We start from the raw sequence: 21,229 nt of genomic DNA on the forward strand, positions 1-21,229 counted from the left end.
AGAATCTCTTGTGCTCTTGATTTGTATTTGTTCTGGCTTATCTTGGGGTTTTAAGTGCACCACTGAAGTTGGTACCAGACAAGTTGCATTTAAGAAGCTATCAACTGTTGTTACCAGTTTCAAGCAGTTTCTGAGCATGTGTTAATATGACTAATGGTGATGCTCAGGTTTCTCCCTGAGACAAACATTACACAACTGAGCACACACACATTTGCTATGGTCAGCAACCTCACTCATGCTCATCACCTTCTACAATTGATTTCAGACATGAAGACAACAGGGAAATAGCTAAAACTGTGACCTTATGCTTATGTAAGTACATACCTTCTGCTTACTTCAGCCATGTATCTATCTTCTCCATAGACAAAGGAATAATGACTCAAAATGGAAGTTCGTAATTTATTTTGTCTTTAAAAAAAAGTACAAACACTTTAAGGCAGAAGCTTTTGATGCTTCCCTGTTAGGGTGACTGATCTTCTGTGGTATGGAGAACTTGATGTCTGGACAGGACCTTGTGCTGCCAGCAGTGGCGTGGCTTTCTGGCTTGTTCAATCCTCAGTCCTTTCTGACAGGTAAGCAGTGATGTTTATAAGGAACCAGGTATGTTGTTTCACTGCCAGACACTGATTTTTTTTTTATTTTATTTTTTACCTTTGGTGTTAGCTGTGTTTGTGCTGCTGTTTGGAGGGTTACGTGCAGTTTAATTAAAAAAAATAATATTGAAAATAAGCCAAATACTTCAACTTAATAGAAAAGTTAAGAAATGACAAAAATGGCAGGAAAACTAAGACTGAATTGTCTTGGTTGTAATCATGTTCTATAGAATAACAGCACTTTTTTTTTTTTCTTTAGTAAGTCTCTCTTTAAAGAGACTCCTTTTCACCAAGGACTCCTAGCAGAGTTGTCCCATTTTTAAAATCCTACAGTCCAAGTTCTTCTCCTGTAGACAGACCCATTATTATAAGAGATGAATAATCATCTCTTAAAAGCAGGGGGCACCCATTTGAACTAGCCTTCAGTCCTACACAAAAGTGAGAAGACAAAGCTGCTAAGGAAATAAATAATCAATTTCATAGTTTAAAAAGGTTGAGTGCAAGTTTTCCTGCCAGAATCATTTAACAAATTCAGTGTGCATGCTATAGTACCATTCTGTTTTATTTGTTAGTATTAACTGACAGTTACCAGAGTAAGCAGGGAAAGCCAAGCAGTCTGCACATCCTCTTTGTGCAGTTGTTGCTACAGTAGGGAATGAAAACTCTCCAGCAGTGTACTGATAACAGCACATCTCAAATTCCACACAGCCACATATTATTCCATGTATACTTAGATAATCCTTCGCTAGCCTAGCCAAAAGGGGTCCAGGAACTTATGGGACACTTTGTCTAGGCTGCCATGGTTCCCTGGAGAAGATGGGAAGCAGGGGTCCAGGCCATGTTTGCAGCCCAGCTACTGAAACATCTCCCCCTGTACATGGAGGCAGAAGAGGGAAGGAGCTTGAGGGCTGACAGCAGCTGCTCCTCTGTGCTGAGGTCCACAAACAGTGCTCACTTAGTGCCACAGGCATAAAGAAATCCCAGGGTATTTTTCATTCCTCTTACCGTCTGTCTCCAAACGTTCTGTTCAGGGCTCTTTTTCCTATTAAGGGATGGGGGGGATGTAAGGACAATATGAAGGCTAGAATATATTTTAACAATGGCTTGTTCTGAACAGGGACGCAGCTAGAGAGAAGCCTGATTGTGGATAGCAAAGCGGTCTTGCTCTCTTGCCAGCAAGCTGGGGGGTTGGTTTGTTCTATACTATGCAGAACTTGTTTCAAAATAATTGCATTCATACTGTTTTTTTGCCTTATTTCAATTAATGGTCAAAGGAAAAAAAGAGTGCACAAAAAAAAAAAGACAAAAAAAGTCAGCCATTCTCATTCTTGTGCACAACAAGCCTGAGAAGGACATGTTTACAGTTCTGACATCAATATTATTGTCCAGATACTGAATTCTTGTGATTATTTTTAAAGCTGTTTAGCAGAGCATGGCATCCAAGAACAACTTGACTTTGGATAAGTTCTGCTTGATGGGAGATGTTACCAAAAAGACTAAAGAAGATTATGGCCACAGGGAAGAAGCCTGTGTCTGCCAGCTTTTCATAGAAAGTAAGAAATAAATTTCAATTTCTTGATCTCAGTAAACTGTTACAGGGACTGCAGCTCCCTTCAAATAAATAAGTTCATCAGGAGCTGGACTGAAGTGCTGTGATCCTATGAACAGCACTGATGATGTTTAGGAATGATGGTAGATTGTCAGCATTGGTCCATTTGAATTTAAATTTCATACCAGCTTGGTGTCCTTGTCACTGTCCAGAGTTCATGCATTTAAATTACTGTTAACTGAGACTAAACATAGTCTGCACTGTAGAAAAGCAGCAGCTCTGATCTAATTGAGGATTAGAAGCCTAAAGTCCAGATATTTTAAACTTCAGTCTCTGATACTGGTCACCTGTTTTCTGCAGCTCTTAATCTTACTAGATGTTGGTAACCTGGATCAAACCACCTGCACAGCGCCCCCCCCCTTTTTTTTTTTTTTAACTATTTAACTGTTCACAAGATCTTTTTTTCTTCCCCAAGGGCACAAAGTTATCACTCAACAAATCTGATCTCTTTTCATTTGCCAGATTATAGTACTTACAGGCTGTTGGGGAAACATACCAGGAAACAAGGAAATAATTGAGAATCCTGTATTAGCATGAGGTATGACACACCCAGACGGGTAATGTGTATGTACAGCAAGCATAGAGCTTTCACCTGGGTTTCTAAGGAGTTGTTTAGTGCAGGAGCATAGAACATAGTTTGAGAATGTCCCTGAACTTTTGGAAATTGTGTTCAGCTGTAGAGCTCCAACCCACATTTTAACAACTTGCAGAGGATAAACACTGTACCTTGCACATTTGGAATTTTATTCTTCCTGATACTGACGTATCTAGTTCAGGAATAACAAGGCCAGCAGTCAAAATGTGGTTTTAGTTTTAACATAGAAAGGCTGTCAGCTAAGTTACAGCTAATTAGAAGAAAGGTGCATGACTCTGCCATGACAGGCAATTAGAGAAACATAACCATTACTCACACTCTTCACTGGGCCTGAAGGTAATCAAAGGAAAGCAACTCTTTTGAAAGGGAGTTGCTTCTTCGGAAGATAAGACACAAGGGGAAACCCAGGGTGGGGTATTGTGGTGATGATGAGCATGTAATTCACCTAGTGATTTTGAAAAGATAAGCTGGTTACACAAAGGGCAATGCTATTAATTCTGCCTCCAGCTATGAGGCATCCTGTGAGGCTGCAGTCTCTGTGCTTGTACTGGTATTTGCAAATAAAATCTTTCCTATGTAAACTTTCCTAAAATCCCCTACAAGCAACACTTCCTATGCAGGTTTATATTAGAAGAACAAACAGTAAAACCTAGTACCATTCAGAACATGCATAGCCCTTCAGCAGTACAGCACTGATCTGTCATAACTACACTGAAGTACAGTTAATGTCTCACTATCAAACATTCTAGTTACATTTCAGTGTAGTTCTCCAATTTGGGGAATACCTGCCCACATACTAGTGAAGAGCTAGGAGAAAATACTGTGTATGCCAGAGACCAAGTGTGTGCATCAAAGTCCCAACTGTAGGCGGTTTTCAGTCCCGGCTTTTAACCAAAGGGCACAGATGAAAACAGAAGTCCAGTCCAAACCTCACAGTTATCTTCACGTTCATACAACAGATGAAGCAAGAGTCCATGTTACAACATTCCACATTAAATGCATATGTTCAAGTGCAGTTTTAAATATTTAGCAATAAGCAACCGTTTAGATTTAAATGTTTCTGGTAATCTCTGTGCTTATGTTTACTGCAGGTGCCAGGTGGGACATCCAACTGCAAGACCGTAGATCAAGTCCAGCTCAAGGAATTGACTCCAGCAATGCCAGTCATTTGTGTAAGAGTTATTCCCCTGGATCAAAGGGAAACTAAGGATGTTTATGAATGTCCAATTTATAAAAGCAAAAGCATTTGGACTTTTAAACTGAGAAGCAAAGAGAAGCCAGCTAAATGGGTTCTGGTGGGTGTCGCTTTACTCTTGGCTTTTTAGGACTAAGCTTTCAATAGTAGATGCTGATTTCTCAATCTGCCGGGTAGTTAAAGCAAAAGGAGAGAAACATTTTTCACAGTCAGCTAGAGCATATTTGCCTCACTAAAAAAACATTCTTTAGTATGACAGTTAGGCGCAGTATTTCCTAATCCTTCAAGTGTTGTGTTCATATGCTTTTCTATATTATATAAACATTCCTTCATTACACTGGATATGGGAAAGCAAATGCAAAACATTATATCAGCTGAGTGCAGTTTCACTTATAAAACGTTCCTCTTGATTATTCTTTATTGTTTCTACATAAAATGAAATATGTATCTTACATAAATTTTAGCATAATCATACTGCAATACAAACATATTGCTCAAAGTTGTTTGAAAGCTTAGTTGCACGAATGAAAAAAAATCTAACTATGAACTGTATTTCAAAAAAAAACATCGTGAACATTGTGGTTTAAACCAATTAACTAGTTATGATTGCTGTGCTGGTTCAGGCAGCAGGTATATCACATAAGATTTTATTTTCTTTTTTTCTTTTTTACAAAACACTTCCACTTTCATGTTTCAGTGGTTAATTGCACTTTGGGTTTAAAAACAAAAGTCATCCTCCCTCTAGTAGGTTACATCAGCTTTGGCTGGAATATAATGGCAATCAGGTGAAAGTACCCTTCTCTTCTTTGCAGTGATAAGTTCTAAATGTTACAAGGGGAAGAATAGGTTCAGAAAGGAAGAATTGGAAAATTGAGTCTGTGTGGTCAAATTGAAACAGAAGGGGTTTTGGGGTGTTGTTTTGTTTTATTTTTTTTTAAACAGGGTAGGGTTTATAGGTAGCTGTTAAACACCCTTTTTGCAAATTTGTACAATTACATAAATAAAAATATTGCTCAAATCACTGAAGTTCTCCATCATGTAATTGTGTAGTAGCCCTATTAGAAATTAACCACTCTAAGGTTCAAGAGTGCCATTCCACTTAACGTATAGGTCTGTGCATGTAGATTTCTCTACCAAACGTTTTCCTGAGAGATCTTTTGCATAAGACCACATTAATAAAAAAAGTTCCACACTCAGAAATGTATATACTATACTCTAAAATTCTATCTTATATAAAACATAGTAACAACCTTTTGAAGTAAAAACTTGTGAAGATATTTCGCAGGCACAGCATGAGTTCAGTGTTCTCAATTGCCATCCGCCAGTTGTTTCTGTAAACTAGAAGACATATGAGAAAACAGCGTTAGTAGTTTTCAGGAAACTCAGATTCCCCATGAACAGGCGTTTTCCATTTTTGAAGATGACAATTTCCAAAACAACATTGCTATATGCTGGAAGCAGTCTATACTGATTTCAAAACAGGGAAAAGCATTTCAATTGCTATAGAAAATTAGTTGTTTGCACAGGGATATGACTCACTCCAACAAATTTGATTTCAGCCTAGGAGAAATCTGAAGAGACCTTTTTGTAAAGGTACACGATCTGCCCCAGGCCACAGAAGTCAAGTGTTAAAGGGCTTCAACATTTTAAAAAAGGAACTAATACGCCTTTCATCTTGGTTTAAAGCCTAGAAAGTAAATAATTGTTATTAACACAAAACCATCCATGATTAAGTTTCCAGTCAGACTCCAAAATAAAGAAATACTCTGTACAGTTAGTTGTTGTCCCAGAGGCTAATCCTCATACTAAGTGTAACATCAGATAGTAATAAGGATTTGTAAAACTATTTTGAAGTGACACAGTCAGAGACACTTGTACCAACTAAGTCTGTAAGACACATTTCAAAATGAAGACATTTCAAAAGAGCTCAGCTCAAGCCTAGGCATTAATCTTGGAGCAATACGTGAGTTCACAGGATGCCCACTGGGCACAACCCTCACCTTTCCAGGTATTCTTTCACATTGTTGTAGCCATAGAACTTTGCCAGGTGGATGAGCATCCCTGTGGCACAGCGACCATCGCGCCTGCGGCAGTAACTGCAGTTACACACCCCACGACAAGGAGGACAGATCCAGTCCTGCAAGGAAGAGCGGGGGAAGTTAAAGGCAAGTGAAAAATAAGGTTACATTCTTCTTTGCATTGCTCTACCAGACAAGAGTATGGTTTCCTTATCACATTATTATTCAGGGCAAGATTTTAAAATTCTGAATCAACAAGCCAATCACAGTTGTTACCGTTTCCAAATTCTGCAGAATTAAAGATATAATCAAGTACTACTCTCTTGGCTTGAATACATTTTACTCTTTAAGACTCGGAGTCCCGGGATGTATTTCTCAATATTAATTCACGATAGACCAAAAGCAGCTGTAATACTGCCTAATGATAATCATCCTGTGCTAGGCTAACCATAGTGAGCTTTGCAGAAAGAGACAGGTTCCCACTGTTAAAAGTTCCATTCAATCTGCCTGCTGCATTCTTGAGACCAAACTAACCAGAACGTATATGAAGTCAGGCATCTCCCAGCTGCTCAACAACTAAACATAGATGTGCAGGTGCTAACAGTCTGTATCACAGCGTATCTGTGCCAGGACACTGGAGACCTTAGTTCTGAAGTCTTTCAAAATTGATCGTAAGTCTCTAAAGCAGATGTGAGGGAAAGACCATATGAGAACACATTGTGCCTGCTCCTTGCTCAGCACCTTGGGGGAGAAAACTTGTATTCCAACAAGATCCGTGTCAGTCATAATGGTACTACAGACCTTCTTATGGCAAAAAGCTTCAAACACCATGGTAACATAAGCATACACTCATCACAACTAACAAATCCATATTCATAGTACTTTCTTTCCAAATCCAAGAAATGATACTTACTGGATCAAGCAGTGCTGATTTCACATCTTCCCCATATCTATTTCGAAGACATGGTCCACAGAACTGTCCCCTTACACCTCCACAGCCCTGGCTGCGACAGATGGTCTTTGTATCAATTGTCTTTTGACGACACTGGTGGCAAGTACTACCCTAAAGAAGTGGGAAAGGAGAAATAAGTATGCTTGAAAGACCTTAAATGCCTGTTGCCAAACTTTCCTAATACGTCTGCTAAGAGCAAAGCACAGACTTTAAACCAAAGTCAAGTCCAGCAATGAAAATCTTAGACCTGTAAGTTCTGTGATTATATGTCAGAATACTATATGACAGAATGTTCTGTCAATTATATAGTATTTCATAAAACAATACAGATTTTACAGGGACAGTGCCTGTCCTCACTTGCTTTGGAGTCTCAGACTATATGAACCTGATTGCTACAGTTCTGATCACTCCTCCTTGCTCCAATCTGGCAAAAGGCTTATGTATGCTTACGGTATGCACAGATAATGACCCTGTGACTCAGCTCTGCAAATACAGTGATGCACAGAACACAGTAAGATGATCATCTAGCTCTTGATGATCATTAATAACAGCAAAATAAGGTGAAAGAATGGGAGAGGAGCTCCAACAAGTGCTTTGGAAACCAGCCAACCATTGCAAAAATGTAGTTTCTATGGGGTATAAAGAGCAGCAGAGATCACTAGCATTTAAGTGTACAGCCACCACAACAGCAAAAAATAAATTAAGCAAGAATAAAAGATAAATGGGATTTCAACTCTTATCACTTATGAGTCATAGCTGTAACAACTTCCACTTAATTCTATGGCAAGAAAGCACTTCCCAGAGGCAAAAATTGTTGAGGTGTATTAACCAGCATGGGCAAGCCCATAGAAGTCTGGCAAAGCTTTCAAGTTGTGCTTGTGCAATAGCGAGAGCTGCCCTCTCCAAAACTTCCAGAAAGCACACCTTTTATCAAGGGCTAGATGAACTATTAGAAGACAACAGGTCCCATAAAGAAAACAGCAGCTACTTACTAGAACTTTGTCATAGATTTTGTCTTTAACAGTGATTGCAATGTTGTCCAAGTCCTCATCAGTAATATCCTCTACTGGACGGTAAGATGAATACTTTGATGATCTCCTCCGTTTGCGCACGCCACAATTCCCCTGCTAAATAAACTCATCTCAACACCTCTGTGGCATGAAGACTCTGTCACCACACTTGGTGACAAATTCTTTCATTTATAATGCATATGCAGTCTAAAGGGGGTAGACTACGTGTTCGTGGACCACTGGAAGAACAGGGAATAGAGTTGGGTTTCCATTCAACCCACCCCCCCTACTCTCTTCTCTCTGTCTCCTCCTTAATCCTTTCTCTACTCTACTTACTATTTATTCTGTTTATATGTTCTTCTTTCCCATCGTTATATCCTTGTTATTTCTAATCCCACTATTTTCAGATAGTAAACACTAGAATAAGTAAACTGCCTTGTTATGCTTGGACAAGACAAGTCGCAAGTAGTGCCCCGATAATGGATGAAAGATGGGACAGAAGACTTGAAGGCAACTTCCTCTTGCTGATTCCAAACAAAAGGCTCTAATCAACTAACTTGCTGTAGGATATGATATCTGCTATAAGTGTTGACCAATAATCTATATGAATGTTTCCTAATCCCTGACTAGCAGGAATATCAAAGTCTGTCAAATACCATGCTCAGTCTCTTCTTTAAGAGGTTTTGTTGTTTGTAACTATGGAAGTGTTCTGCAAATCTGATGGCCGAGACAGTAAATTTCTCCAAGGCAAATTTCTCTGGTGGACGAGCATTTCTGGTTGGGTTCATGCGACGTGTTATCTGGCCTTCGGAAAATGCTCTCCTTGGGATTTTCCTCTGTTTCTAGAAAAAGAAAAAAAAAAAATCTATAGATGGCATATTAAGATAGAAGCTAGTTCTCAGTATTCTTTAGCGCTAAAGGTTCTGATTTTCCCACAAGCTGAACATACCTAAGGATCTAAGCATGTAAAGGATCTAAACAAAAAGGACAGCAACTACTCTTCCTAATCAGCACATACACAGGCATTTCTCTAGCATCCCAAAAGAACTTACAGGGCAAAAAATGACAAAATAGAACCTTGTCTTGGTCTTTTTATTTCTTCATACATTATCTTTTCAAAGTCCATTTCCTAACATAACCTTTGGCACTTGAATACCAACCAAGAGCAAATACATACAAAGTATTGCTACAACTTGGTGAAAAAGTGTTTCACAAAGAAACGCACTAATCACAAGTCTACCACAAATGTCTTTCATCTCTAGCCAGTGCATGAAGGCTTACCGAAGGAGTTGAGGCAGGTGTCTTCACTGGGAACAGGTCAGGTACAGAATTCAGTTCTGCTAATAACTGGGCAAGCTGAAAGCAAGTGATACCATATTGAAGTCATTGCAAACTTGCATATATTTGACACACATCATCCCCTCTTTTTGTATACACTGAATTACATCTGAACGCCTTAAGTTGCCTCTAGTACAGTTTTGTGCACTCAGTGTAGGTAGGGCTCATTTATCCCCAGGTGAAAAAAAATTTTGCATACAAAACTAACTTCACAGCTCCAGACAGTAATGTTAAGTACCAATCGCTTTGCGTATACACTCCCAGCAACACGTGTGCACATTCCTCTGTAAAGCTATTATGCAACTAGGCCCTCTAGTCCTTTCCCTAACCCATGGTGTGTGCAGTATCAGAAGTACTGCAGCAGGAAGAGCCTGCTGCATCATGTGGGAGATGTCCCAGATGTGCATTTCAACCGAAGTGGTGGCTGACAGGTCCAAAACAATATAGCCTTGTTCTGGAAGGCCACAATAAGGCTATTTATCAAAAAGCCAGCAATAGAAAGGGTTAGCCAGGCTACTAGCCACTAGTTCCTGGGTTAGCCAAGCTACTAGTTGTCTCTGACACAGCCAGAGCAATCACGAGATTAGCAGCACTTCTCAGTAAATGCTTCACTGTGGTGTTTATTAAGAGTGTCCTCAGGTAGGACACTACTGAATTTTACAGTGGTTGAATTGAAACTAGAAGGAAGGCTGGGGGGTAAGAAGGAACAGCAGAAAGAACACAACAGTAGTGAAGAAACAAGGTAAGATTAGAAACAGATATAAATTAAATCTAAGTTTTTGTTGGGAGCTGCAGGCCCACACACCCAACAGATGTACAGAAGACTGTCTGGAGGCTGCAACATAGCCTGGAGTATAGTAAAACTGAAGGAGTCACACAGGATACAAAATGAATGCAGATTTGCACAGTATTGTAATAATTAAAAGAGCTAGTAGAATTTTAGACAACAAAACAAAAAAATGTTAGGAATGATCTGAGTCTCACTTCTCCCTTATCTGTATGCACATAAACATACACATCCCACACAACTGAAACATTTATAATCCTCAGTGGTTTTGGGCTAGCTTTCCAATCAGTAACTGCACGAGATCTCTCAGACGCAAAAGGGAAAGTAGAAGCTCTATTGCACAAACAACACCAAACCACTGGAAGGGACCAGGTGGTTTTCTGACAGGTTCTGAATATAAGACTATGACAGGGGTATCTAACTGTGCTCACATCCACATACAAAATGTTTGGTTCGACATTGCTTTGAAACTTGAGCTGACTAGTCTTACTTGAGACTATTCTAACAGGAAATGTCTGAGTGCTGAAGGTTCTCTAGGGTCCTCCCTGGTTTAAGAAAAATAAGTATCTACGTCAAACCACCATGAGATTTTCCCAGAGTCCCCACACATCACCAGCAAGGACCCTGAAATTCAAGTGTGCCAAATTCAAGTGCTCAGTTGCCAATGTCTGAGAACAAAGTCTTACCATGGCTTTATTTTCTTTAATATTCATAGCTCTTTTAAGCAGAGCACTTGAACTTTCTTCCTGTGTTTCTTTAATGTCTTCTTCAGATTCTGAAGCAGAGCCCTCTAGTTTGTCCCATCGCTTGCAATTTCTTTCTTTTGAAACAGCAGTGGGGGATTTACTGTCCTTTATAGGTAACTTAGAAAAATCCTGTTCAGGCACTTTTTTCTCAGAAGACTTTCTGGTTGGAAACTGAAAAGCAACACGAAGACCAAAGCTTCTTCTCTTGGGGGAAACTTTCTTCTTTGATTCTTCCTCCTCTTCTTCCTCAGTACCCAATAAATTATCACGTTCTTCATCACTCATGTCTGACTCCATCTCCTACAGGAAGCAAGAATGAATCTATGTTACATTTTGCTAGTGTGACACACAAAAGGGCATTTTTAAATCACTAATTTTAAGCAGCAGCCTCACCACCTAGAACACTGTTACAAATTCACCTAAATCAACAGATTTTAAAGAGTTACTAGTATGCAAGCTCTCCCAACACAACACCTTCATGTCAATGTTGTCTGGTATACCAACAAGGCTGTCTTCAGATGAACAGTATTGCCTATCACAGTCAGTCTGCAAGCAGGGGGAGAAGTTCTCATTTCTGATGTTATATTGTATTAAATAAAGGTCTTTTTACTTTTTCAATACAATACATATTTTTCCTCGGTATGAATAATGAACATCATAGTCTATCAGAAACATGCTTACTGGAACATGAAGTTTACATGGAAGAAACAGAAAAAATATATATACATACTGTTTTTACCAAAACTCCTTTCTTTTTCACATCCACCTCAGTTGAAGCAAAGCCTTCAAACACTTCAGTTTCAGAGTCAGTGTCTTCAGTGAAAATCTTCTGCAGTTCTTCTGTAAGGTATTTGGGCTGATATTGAACACCCTGTAAAAATACCAGCCAGTAGGTATGAGAAACAGTCATATACAAAGTAGTCATCCAGTCAAAATCAACAGGTTCTAAGGCAGTTGGCAGGTACTAACTAGATGGTATATGCTGTGAGAACACTTTGAAGACGATACTTGCCAAAATAAGAAAAACAAAAAAAAAAAGCAGAAGACAACACTCACATTTTCAGCACTAAGTTATTTTAACTTCGTAGGGTTTTTTTTGTAGTGTGTTTCTGACATCTCTGAACACATTTACTAAATCGGAAATATATTTCCATACTTCTAATCAATATTGGTAGAAGGCCATATGACAACTTGTTCCTGTTAGTCCCCTGAAAGACGTGTTCATAGTAGGCACATAAACGTTCAAACCACACCTGCTTTTTGAGAGCCTGCAACATTCACTTCAGTTTGTTTCCCCAGTTTTCCTCTGCTATTTCTTCCTCCCACGCAAGATACAAAAATGACCTTTCACATGATTCAATTGCTAAATATCTTTATTCTTCCTTTCAATTCCCTCCCTTCCCTGACTTTAATTACACACTTCTTTACATTAATATCTGGCGAAAAACAGATACAATACATTGAGTGGAAAAAACTTACAGGGGAATGGGAGGGGGAGCTACTGCATGTGCTGTTTCTTTACACTTAAACATCTAGAAATTATTAGGGGTAATTGGAATGAGTTTTCTCTGAGCAAAATTACTTTATTCCTTTGTTGATAGCTGCAGTGCAGCTGCTTGAGAAAGGAACAAACACAATAGGGAAGTTACTTTAAAGTTAAATTGCATTTCTCGGAGGGAAACTGAAGTTTGTGGAATTTCAGGAAAACAGAATACATACAATGAAGGCTAAGGGGTGGGGAAAATCTTAACCTGTTTGTTAGCTAAAGTGACTGAAAATAGCACACCTAGAGCTAAACTGTGTTACGCCAATGAATAATGGCCTATGCATGGTGAACTAAGCATCAGGGATACCTATAGCAGAAACTGCTGAAACTCAGCAAAGCACAGAGATTTCTGCAGTAGGACTGCAGAAAGCCTGGAGGAGAAAAAACAGACACACACAGGTCAATACTTATGAATGCATTTGTGCATCGATGCCCAAGGGAACACCCAACGCACGAACATCCCACTCATCACCCCTGCAAAGCAGCTACCTTGCTTCCTCCTATCCACTGTCATTTTTTTCTGAACTTCTCATCATTTTGCTCTTCACACCAGAACCTTATTGTTTCTTGCAGATAAATTACCTGTGGTCCTTCACAGAAACAGTGGTGTCTGGCATCAAAAATGGATGGAACCCAGGGGGAAAAAAATGAAGTTTTTTTTTAAGGTAACATTTAGCAGCAAAGGAATTAAGCTTGCAGCGGTTTAAAATAATCATTAGCCCAAGGCAAAAAGAAATGGTGAGAGAGGCTACACCACCAGCCGTAAATCCTGAACAAGTCTCACTTGGGGCATAGAATATTGTAGGATTTGCAGTAGCACATGTTAATAGTACCTAGTTCCTACACAACATTTTCCATCAGTGGATTTTAAAATGCTTCACGGCACAGATCATTACCATAATCTCCTTTTTACACATTAGAAAACCAAGGCAGAGAGAAGCAATGTAAGACATCTGCAGTCACCAAACAGGCAGCAGAGGCACAGGATGCCACACAAGTCTCTTACACAAGAGCAAGCCACCTCCGGGTTGTCTCCAGTTCCCTGGCACTGCCCCTGAGCAACAAGGTCACAAAGTGACTTAGAGCCCAGTATATTTCACTTGGGTTTAGTCACTGCCTATCGCCATAGCAGGCTGCAGCTCTACTCCAAAACCATTTCCATGCTTTGTACAAACCTCTCCTGACAGCATTCCCTTCTGAAGGCTCAGAAATAGCACGTCCTTGAACAAGCCTCATTCTGCTTGTTCCCTTTGCTACTGCTAGCCATAGTCTTCAGCAACTTTTAACCTGATGGGCTAAAAACAAAACAAACACAGACGTTCTCAGTTTTGTTATTACTGCAATGGAAGGACCTCGACTATGACATAGTCTACAAAGGTATCTTTTAGCACGCTGGACCACAACATGTATGTGATTATAAGCTCCTCCTAAAAGGCTGAAAACTGAACTTCCTGGCAGCCAACACAGCACACCAGGTCTCCTCCTTTTCTGGGGATTCAGCTGGTACTTCCAGTTACCAATTGAAAAAGAATGCAAAATATCAAATCGTTATGATGGTCCACACTATCTCACCATTAAGATACCAGAGACCCAGCAAATCTCACAGAGATGGCTTCTGGAGGCCGCCACCACTTAAATAGTAATTTCATCGAAGAAACAGCAACAGAGGGATATTAATTTCTGAAAGAAATACTTTGAAGTTTGCTGGGATACTCACAAAACCCACCTATTATCATGCTTTTCCAATGTCCTATTTATCCAGTGCACACTACCCTGGGATGGTCATTTTCTCTCTCCTATTTGCGACACTCACTTATTCCACCTAGGCTACCCTTCCACTGAAACCCATTTTCCTTTTCATATTATAAAAGAGTTTTAAAAAGCAATCATCGATACAAAAAAAAAGAACAGAAAGTTTGTTTAAATGTATTTTTCAATATGAGACTGTAGATTGCTGGTTTTGCTATGAATTTATGGTTTGTGCAGCCTGGACACAGGCTCAGAGTACTACTACACCAGCAGAGCACAGCTGGGCTATGGCAATCCCTTCCTATCTTTATTCCTGACTCTTGGATATCAGAACTACCACAGCTGTCCTCTGACAACAACCTCTGTCTTGGAGCATCCTCTCAGAACCCCAGAAAGTCTTTCTTGTCCCCAGAGGCATTAAAAATGTCAGCCACTTCTTTGGGTATCTGTTTTCGATTCAAAACAAGGCAGAAGATACAAGTCACACACGCCAACTTCACAGGAAAACAACTGGCAAGAGCACAACTGTTATTTTTATGCTCCTATTCAAGTGCAAGTATGTATTACAAAATGCACCACGCATAGCAGAACTGTATCTCATTTAGTTAAATTCCAGGATATTTGGTGCAGACTGTTTTAATCCCTAAAGGCAGACACCAGACTTGGGACCAGGGAGGGGATGCAATATGCAGGCTGTTTAACTCACTGACAGCACTTCTCAGACACAAAAATGCGTGTGCAGCCTTGCAAGTGCATGATCAGGGCACCTTTCTCTGCAGCGAAACCCATCTCACTATCACTATTCCTCATCTCAGATTCAGACGCAATGAAATGATGAACAAGTAGAGAGAAACCTTACCATTGCATCTGGTAACAGTACCATTACTTATTTTAGCAAACACTTAGTTAATTCCAAAAATAAAACCAATGCAACTCCTCTCATGTCAGCACTTATCCGGGGCTCTTTCAGAGGTACTCTGTAAGAAAGGGAAAACCCACACTGATCAAGAACTTCTCGTTTCCCAGAAGCTCCAGACTGAGCCATCAGGAGGCACTGCCAAAGGCTCCACTCTTGGAGGTGACCAAGTTCACCACGTAAGAGTTCACCAAGTTCAGCCCCAGCTCCAAAGGAGGCCCATGTCACCAGAGCTAAACATTTCCCACTGTCAGGTACTCCATCAGCCACTTCAGGCAGGTCTCTCTATGTAACAGGCCAGTTAAGGAGCCTTCAGCCAGCTCTCATCTAGGCTATTTTAGGATTTGGTGTGCAGAAGGACAGGATGAGCAGAGACGGCCATAAAAATAAATAAATAAAACAAAATAAAAAAGGCAGAAGGCACTGTTTTGTGCCAAGGTAACTGCCCAAAGGCAGATCCTTCTCCAAAAGTACCACTGCTGACAAGATTCCACTTCTGTTAGAAGATCAAGCAGCTTCTCGACCAAAGCTTTGCTCTCTCAAATAAGCTACAGCTAATTTTAGCCTTGCTTTGCTTTTGCAAAACCGATGTAGACTGATTCAAAACCAATTTACCACTCCTTGAGCAAGAGCAGAATCCACCTCTACACAACTGACCCTTGCAGGCATGTAACGGCGCAACCCAGTGCGCTGCTGCAGAAGTCCTGCTGTCTGTGTTCGAAAGCTTTTGGATATTTCCTTACCCCCACCTCTTAAAATGAACAGCCAGAACTCAGCCCCATTGCTGTGATGGAATTCTCTCAATACAGAGCAGCCTGAAAAACGAAGCATTATGCATTTTAATGGCAAAACACACAAGGAGCTGTGAGCCTCCTTGCTATGAATAAATTGCTTCCAGGAGCCACTGCATTAGTTCTCGCGCTATTGTACAGCGAGTTAGCCACTGCTGTGATTACTGTATGCCTAACTAATTCCTTCTTCTTCGTCTATTACTTCTGCATCTGCACCAGAGGAGCCATTATGGGGGTGTAATTACTGATTCTGAACAAAGAAAAAAAAAATGCTTTCCCAGTATTAGACCTTTTTTGATCTTTATGCATTCTCAAATACTAATGTACTGATTTAAGTAACTTACTGCAGAACTTCAAAGAGTTTTAGGTCGCGACTTGCTCCCCACACTAACTACGAAGAAACCCATTAAATCATTGGTGAGCCCTCATTTCACTGAAATGGCTCAGTTTAATAGCAGGGAACACACACTAACACACATAAGGTGGACATACTGCAAGAGTTTGAAAAGAATACCCTGGCAACACACATTTAAAACTCTGTTCTTAGTGCCAAGAGGTGTCATTTTCTCCTCTGCCTGCTTTAAAATAGTATGTTTTAAAATATCTTGACCTGTTCATTCAGTTTGATTCACTGACTACTGTGAAGACCAGACCCAATGCTCAGCTGTGCAGTTAGTCTTCCAGTTTGATCTTGGAGCATCTAAAAACCAAAAAAATAGCAAGTTTTTATTCATTTTTTTAAATAAACATATGAAAATGAAGGCTTAGAATATGGACAAACAGGTGATACCAAATTACAGTGCTTGACCAAAATCTCAGTTATCTCCTACAAATATTGGCAGTTTTAAAGAAGAACTCTTGAAGGTGCCAACTGCTAATTTACAGAAGACTAATTAAGACTTGCATTCCTACAGCACCAGTCTGTCTGCCACGTCAGAAATGCGATCAACACAAGTCTTTTTTTCAAACTGCCCTCAGGAGGTAACAGGATGTGAGTTAAAGAACTATGCTGCTCTTATACATGGGTGCAGGCTTTAGACATAGCTCTGATTCGCTGTTAAAAAGCTGTGCCTCTGATCTTCTAAATGCGAGTTTGCTGATCCTGAAATTCTAGACTGCGGGTTTGCTCACTCACACCAGCAAGGCACTCACACACCTCTGCATCTTCCTCATGACCAAGCTTGTTCATTGACAGTATCTTGCATCCGAAATCACAATTCAAGGTCATTCCCAACATAAGCCCACCGCCATCAGCAGAAACAGGAGCTTGCACTGGAAACCTCTGCCAGATGGATCCTCCACTACTCACTGTGCAGTCCTGAAAGCCCCAGGTTTTTCATTATTAGTTTTCAATTAAAGCACATTCAGAAACTGATTTATAATCAACATTCAAGCCCATCATTGTAACTCTGTCAACAAAGTAGCATATACCAAGGAATAAAATAACACACGTGCTTGAAGAGAGATGTTAAAATATTAATCTGTTCTAAGCACTTGAAAGATGCAGGCACTTCGAGACATGATCTTTTTGCTGCTAAGCCTCTAAAAAAAAGTGACAGGAAGGCAGAGACGTGATGAACATTTCAAGCTTGCACAGGGAAAATACTTCAACATGAGAAAACCCATGGGTTCAGAGAAAACACAAGTCTGCTGTAATGTTGCAGATTTGAGAAATATTGTCTTTTGAAGGTAACAGCTACAAAAAGCACTGAAAGTCTAGTGAAAGCTGGAAATAAATTCACAGCTGCAGAGAAAGTCTACATATCATTCCTGATAAGAATTTGTATGCCTATCAAGTTCAGCTATTTTTGTAAATAAAGTTACAGTTACTTGGTTATAACACCCAGAAGGCACTTTTCAAAAACAGAAGCAAACACTCCCTGCTACAAACAGCACACAATCCAACCACTTCCAGAATAACCACACCTAAGTATGTTTCTTCAGCGGAAGATCAAAGTTCATTATATTCCCATTGTCATTTCTCTCTGAAGAAATATTGCCAGCACAATCAAGGCTGCCCTCAAGTCTGGCAGCCTGCGGTGAGAATTACTGGGACCTGGGAGCATTTAAGCTCATTTCTGTCCGTGCAGGCTGACAGACCTGTCACCAGAGGCAAAGCATGACAGAGAGGGAAAACAAGGCTGAGAGGGATGTCAGACCTGTTTCCGCGATGCTCTGGCACTCGGCACATGACTGACAGAAAGTAATGCACCTGAGGTCTCCACCAGTCACAACACGACTGCTCTCACCGCTGTCCCCACAAATTCCACCTGTCTCGTTAAGCGAGGAGAAAAAGAAGAGCCCGAGGTGAGACGTTTTACCTTCCACAACAACAGGAAGAATTCTGGTGTCTCAATTTAAAACTCAGCTTCACTGACACCAACGTCAAGCAACTTCCCCTCCTGCAAGCCAGCGCCCTGGCAGGCCAAGAAGAGGGCTGCCTGCATGCACACCCTGGCTTCTGATGGAAGTCATCAACATTATTTGAACATCATTGTCAGCTGTACACACAAATGCCCCTTAGCAGCTTAAAGTATTGGTTTTGTTGCCAACTGTCCCACACCAGCACTTTCGTCTGTAGCAACTTATCAGGAGAATGTAATGGGTGAAAGAGCAGGGAACGATGTAACTCACTATTCTTGCTTCTACCATGAAAAAAAAAAAAGAAGTATTTTGGGTGTTTTCCCCTTATTGAAATCTATACAATGCATGGACATTCCTCTGTGAAGCAGAGGATGGGTAATTTCAGTAACGTTCAAACTCTGTTTATTCATTTTAGTCCAACTGAAGTAATCCCAGTTTAATATCAAATGAATATTCACACAACCTAAACTTGTGCAAACCTGCACCTCCATCTCCCGCTGGAAAACCTCTCGACTTGTTCCAGGCTCAGTAGGCACGCGAGCCCAAGGAATGCCACCCAAGGGCTACAGGCATGCATCCCCAAAACAATTGAGCAGAGAAGTGCTCCAAGGCTGACAATTATCACCAGCACTGCAAGAATAGAGGGCCCCAGCCAGAATGCTGATAGGTGCCAAACCAAAACCCCAAAGCTATTTACAAGTCAAGATCCCCTTCTTTCCACTGGAACCATAATGGCGAACAGCATTGTATGAAAGCTTAATTTTAAACATCCTACAAACATGCCAAAGAAACAGAAGGCAGAGGGAAGCCAGGTCACGTACTGCTGTGCAGAAGGATCACCCAACTACACACGTGGTCAAAAGGACCATGACCACCATCCGACCAGCATGAGACACATGGAGGAACAACTCTCACCCCAACGAAATACCGTAAGACAAAGATGATACCAGACGATTGCAGCAATTTCTCAAAAGCATCAGGACACAAAAAGCCTGGAACCTGGACAATGAACTATACCTGGCACAAGGTAGCATGGTGAAAGGCAAGCACATGTTCAGAGCAAAGGATAAGCTCGCTGAACCAAACCATAGCAACAATTATTTCTGAATTATTTTTGCCTAATTCAAGATCATCCCGTTGTTTTATCTGTGGTGTCTAATTGTTTTCCAGGTTCTGGTGTTCCAAGCAAAACACTTCTGTATGACGCCACTGCCACGACGACTTGGCCACCACCCACGTTTTGACAGCACGTGCAGAAGTAAGCACAGCGGTTCAAGAGATTTTGTAAAACCACGCCGCTTCATGGGAATTCAGGCATGCAACGCATCATCCCCTTCTTTGTGTCCAGACTGCCGGTGCTCAGGCCCTTTGGGTGCCAAGCTTGGTTCATCAGCACCCCTTAAACAAACCCCAAGAACTGAAGCGGTGCTGCCAAACCTTTCAAATCAGCCCCTGGGCCAGGGAACAGATCCAGCAGCAGGTCTCGCGATTCAAACCAATTCTGTACTACTGACTACTTGGCAGTTCCTTGCAATGGCAACATGTGTTTGCTTACAAATTTACTTACTAATTTACTAGTCAGCAGATGCCACATCGCTTCAGAGAGACAAGAAAGCCTTGGCCGCCAAGTCCTTCTGGCTCAAGCCCGAGTGACACCCGCCGCTTGCTTACTAGTGAGCTGCAAGGAGCAGTGAGAGCCAGTGGAAGACCACAGCCCAAAACAAGCCCCTACAAGAAACATAAGAGCACTGACAACAGACTGCACCCTTCTTCCGTTTGCTGGGCCTTAAGTAAGCATGATGCACCAGCCTTTAGGTACAGCAGGAAGGATCGCTATAGGATTGGAGGTGAGAAGTACCAGATGCATCAGTGCCATCAATCAGGGCTCCAGAAGTGCTCCCCACACTACCATGAGATGCTGCTGTCCCTGCTCTGTCCTGCAGAATGTGCTGCTGTGCACAGCTGGGAGGGTCACCAAGTCCCTGGGAGGTCAGAGGTACCCAGACACCTCCACAACACTCCCGCATCCTCATGCTGCTCAGCCAGCCACATAGCCCCCTTACCTGCTCTATCAGCAAAAGTTGATTAGCGTGCTGATAATTAAGTCTGGTTATCCTGCCTGCCTCCCACCGCCTGGGAGAGCCCTGATGCTCGCTGCCTCCCGAGACCCGGGCCATACAGGCAGCCTGGCGCATCCACGCTGAGGCCACGCCACAGCTGGGGGCAGGCTGGAGGCCCCCCAAAACACCCGCAGGCACCCCGCGATGCAGCCCTGCGGACAACACGCGCGGGCACCGCCAACCCAGCACCCATTACTCCTAAAACTCCCACTCCCGGCCCCAGGAAGCCCCTCCCCGGCGTTTTTTGGGCGACCCCACAGCACCACGGCACCCGAACCCCCCCAGCTCCCCTCACCCCCTGCACCGGAGCCGCGCCACGTGGAGGGCCCGGGCGGCTCGGGGCGCCCCGGGCCCCTGGCGGCCGCCCCGGCGGACAAAGGCCGCCTCACCTTGCCGCGGCCCGCCGCCGCCAGCCTCACCGGGCCCGCCGCTGCAGCCGCCGCCGCCGCCGCCGCTGCCGCCCCCCGGCCGGCCGGCCCCCGCCGCCGCCGCCGCCGCCGCCCCATCGCGCCGGGAGCCGCCGGAGGAAGGAGGGAGGGAAGGGAAGAGAAGGGAAGGGAGGAGCGCGGGGGGCGCCGCCGCCGCCGGCTGCGCGGGCAGCGGGAGGCGGGCGAGGCGGCGGCGGGGTGGAGCCGGCCGGCGGCGGCGGGAAAGGCGGGGGTGGGCCCGGCGCTGAGGGGCGGCCGCTGAGGGGCTGCGGGGAGGGAGCGGGGCTGCGGCCGCCCGCGGCACCTCGCGGGGCTCCCGTGGGGCGGGGAGGGATGGGCCCGGGGTGCAGCCCCTTCCTTTGGTTCATAGGCACCCCGCGAGGCCAAAGCTGCGGGCTTGTCTGGCTCGGGTCCTCCCTTAGTTTAAGATGTTTATTTCTGTGCTACACGCGTGCGGTGTTAGCCTTTGGAT

General features: G+C 42.5%; 1 protein-coding gene across 4 annotated transcripts; it reads right to left on the reverse strand.

Moving 5' to 3' along the window:
* Nucleotides 1-421: 421 nt before the first annotated feature.
* CDCA7L (cell division cycle associated 7 like) lies at nt 422-20,925 on the reverse strand. Of its 4 annotated transcripts, XR_014316798.1 has the most exons (10): nt 20,719-20,925; nt 11,574-11,714; nt 10,784-11,143; nt 9,254-9,328; nt 8,629-8,814; nt 7,955-8,089; nt 6,924-7,073; nt 5,993-6,129; nt 5,243-5,330; nt 422-3,984 (listed from the first exon to the last, which is right to left on the reverse strand). XR_014316798.1 is itself a non-coding variant. In XM_082752197.1 (9 exons), the coding sequence occupies exons 1-9, from the start codon at nt 20,833-20,835 to the stop codon at nt 5,300-5,302; spliced, it is 1,329 nt and encodes a 442-aa protein (XP_082608323.1). In that variant the 5' UTR covers nt 20,836-20,925; the 3' UTR covers nt 4,323-5,299. The 4 variants fall into 4 exon arrangements, 3 of the variants coding, with proteins under 3 accessions (XP_082608323.1, XP_082608324.1, XP_082608322.1); XM_082752197.1 differs by lacking the exon at nt 422-3,984 and having other exon boundaries at nt 4,323-5,330; nt 7,955-8,086; XM_082752198.1 differs by lacking the exon at nt 422-3,984 and having other exon boundaries at nt 4,325-5,330; nt 20,749-20,925.
* Between the last annotated feature and the right edge of the window lie 304 nt (nt 20,926-21,229).

This window comes from Aythya marila (assembly GCF_965140915.1).
Source record: "Aythya marila genome assembly, chromosome: 2".
NCBI classification, from domain to species: Eukaryota; Metazoa; Chordata; class Aves; order Anseriformes; family Anatidae; genus Aythya; species Aythya marila.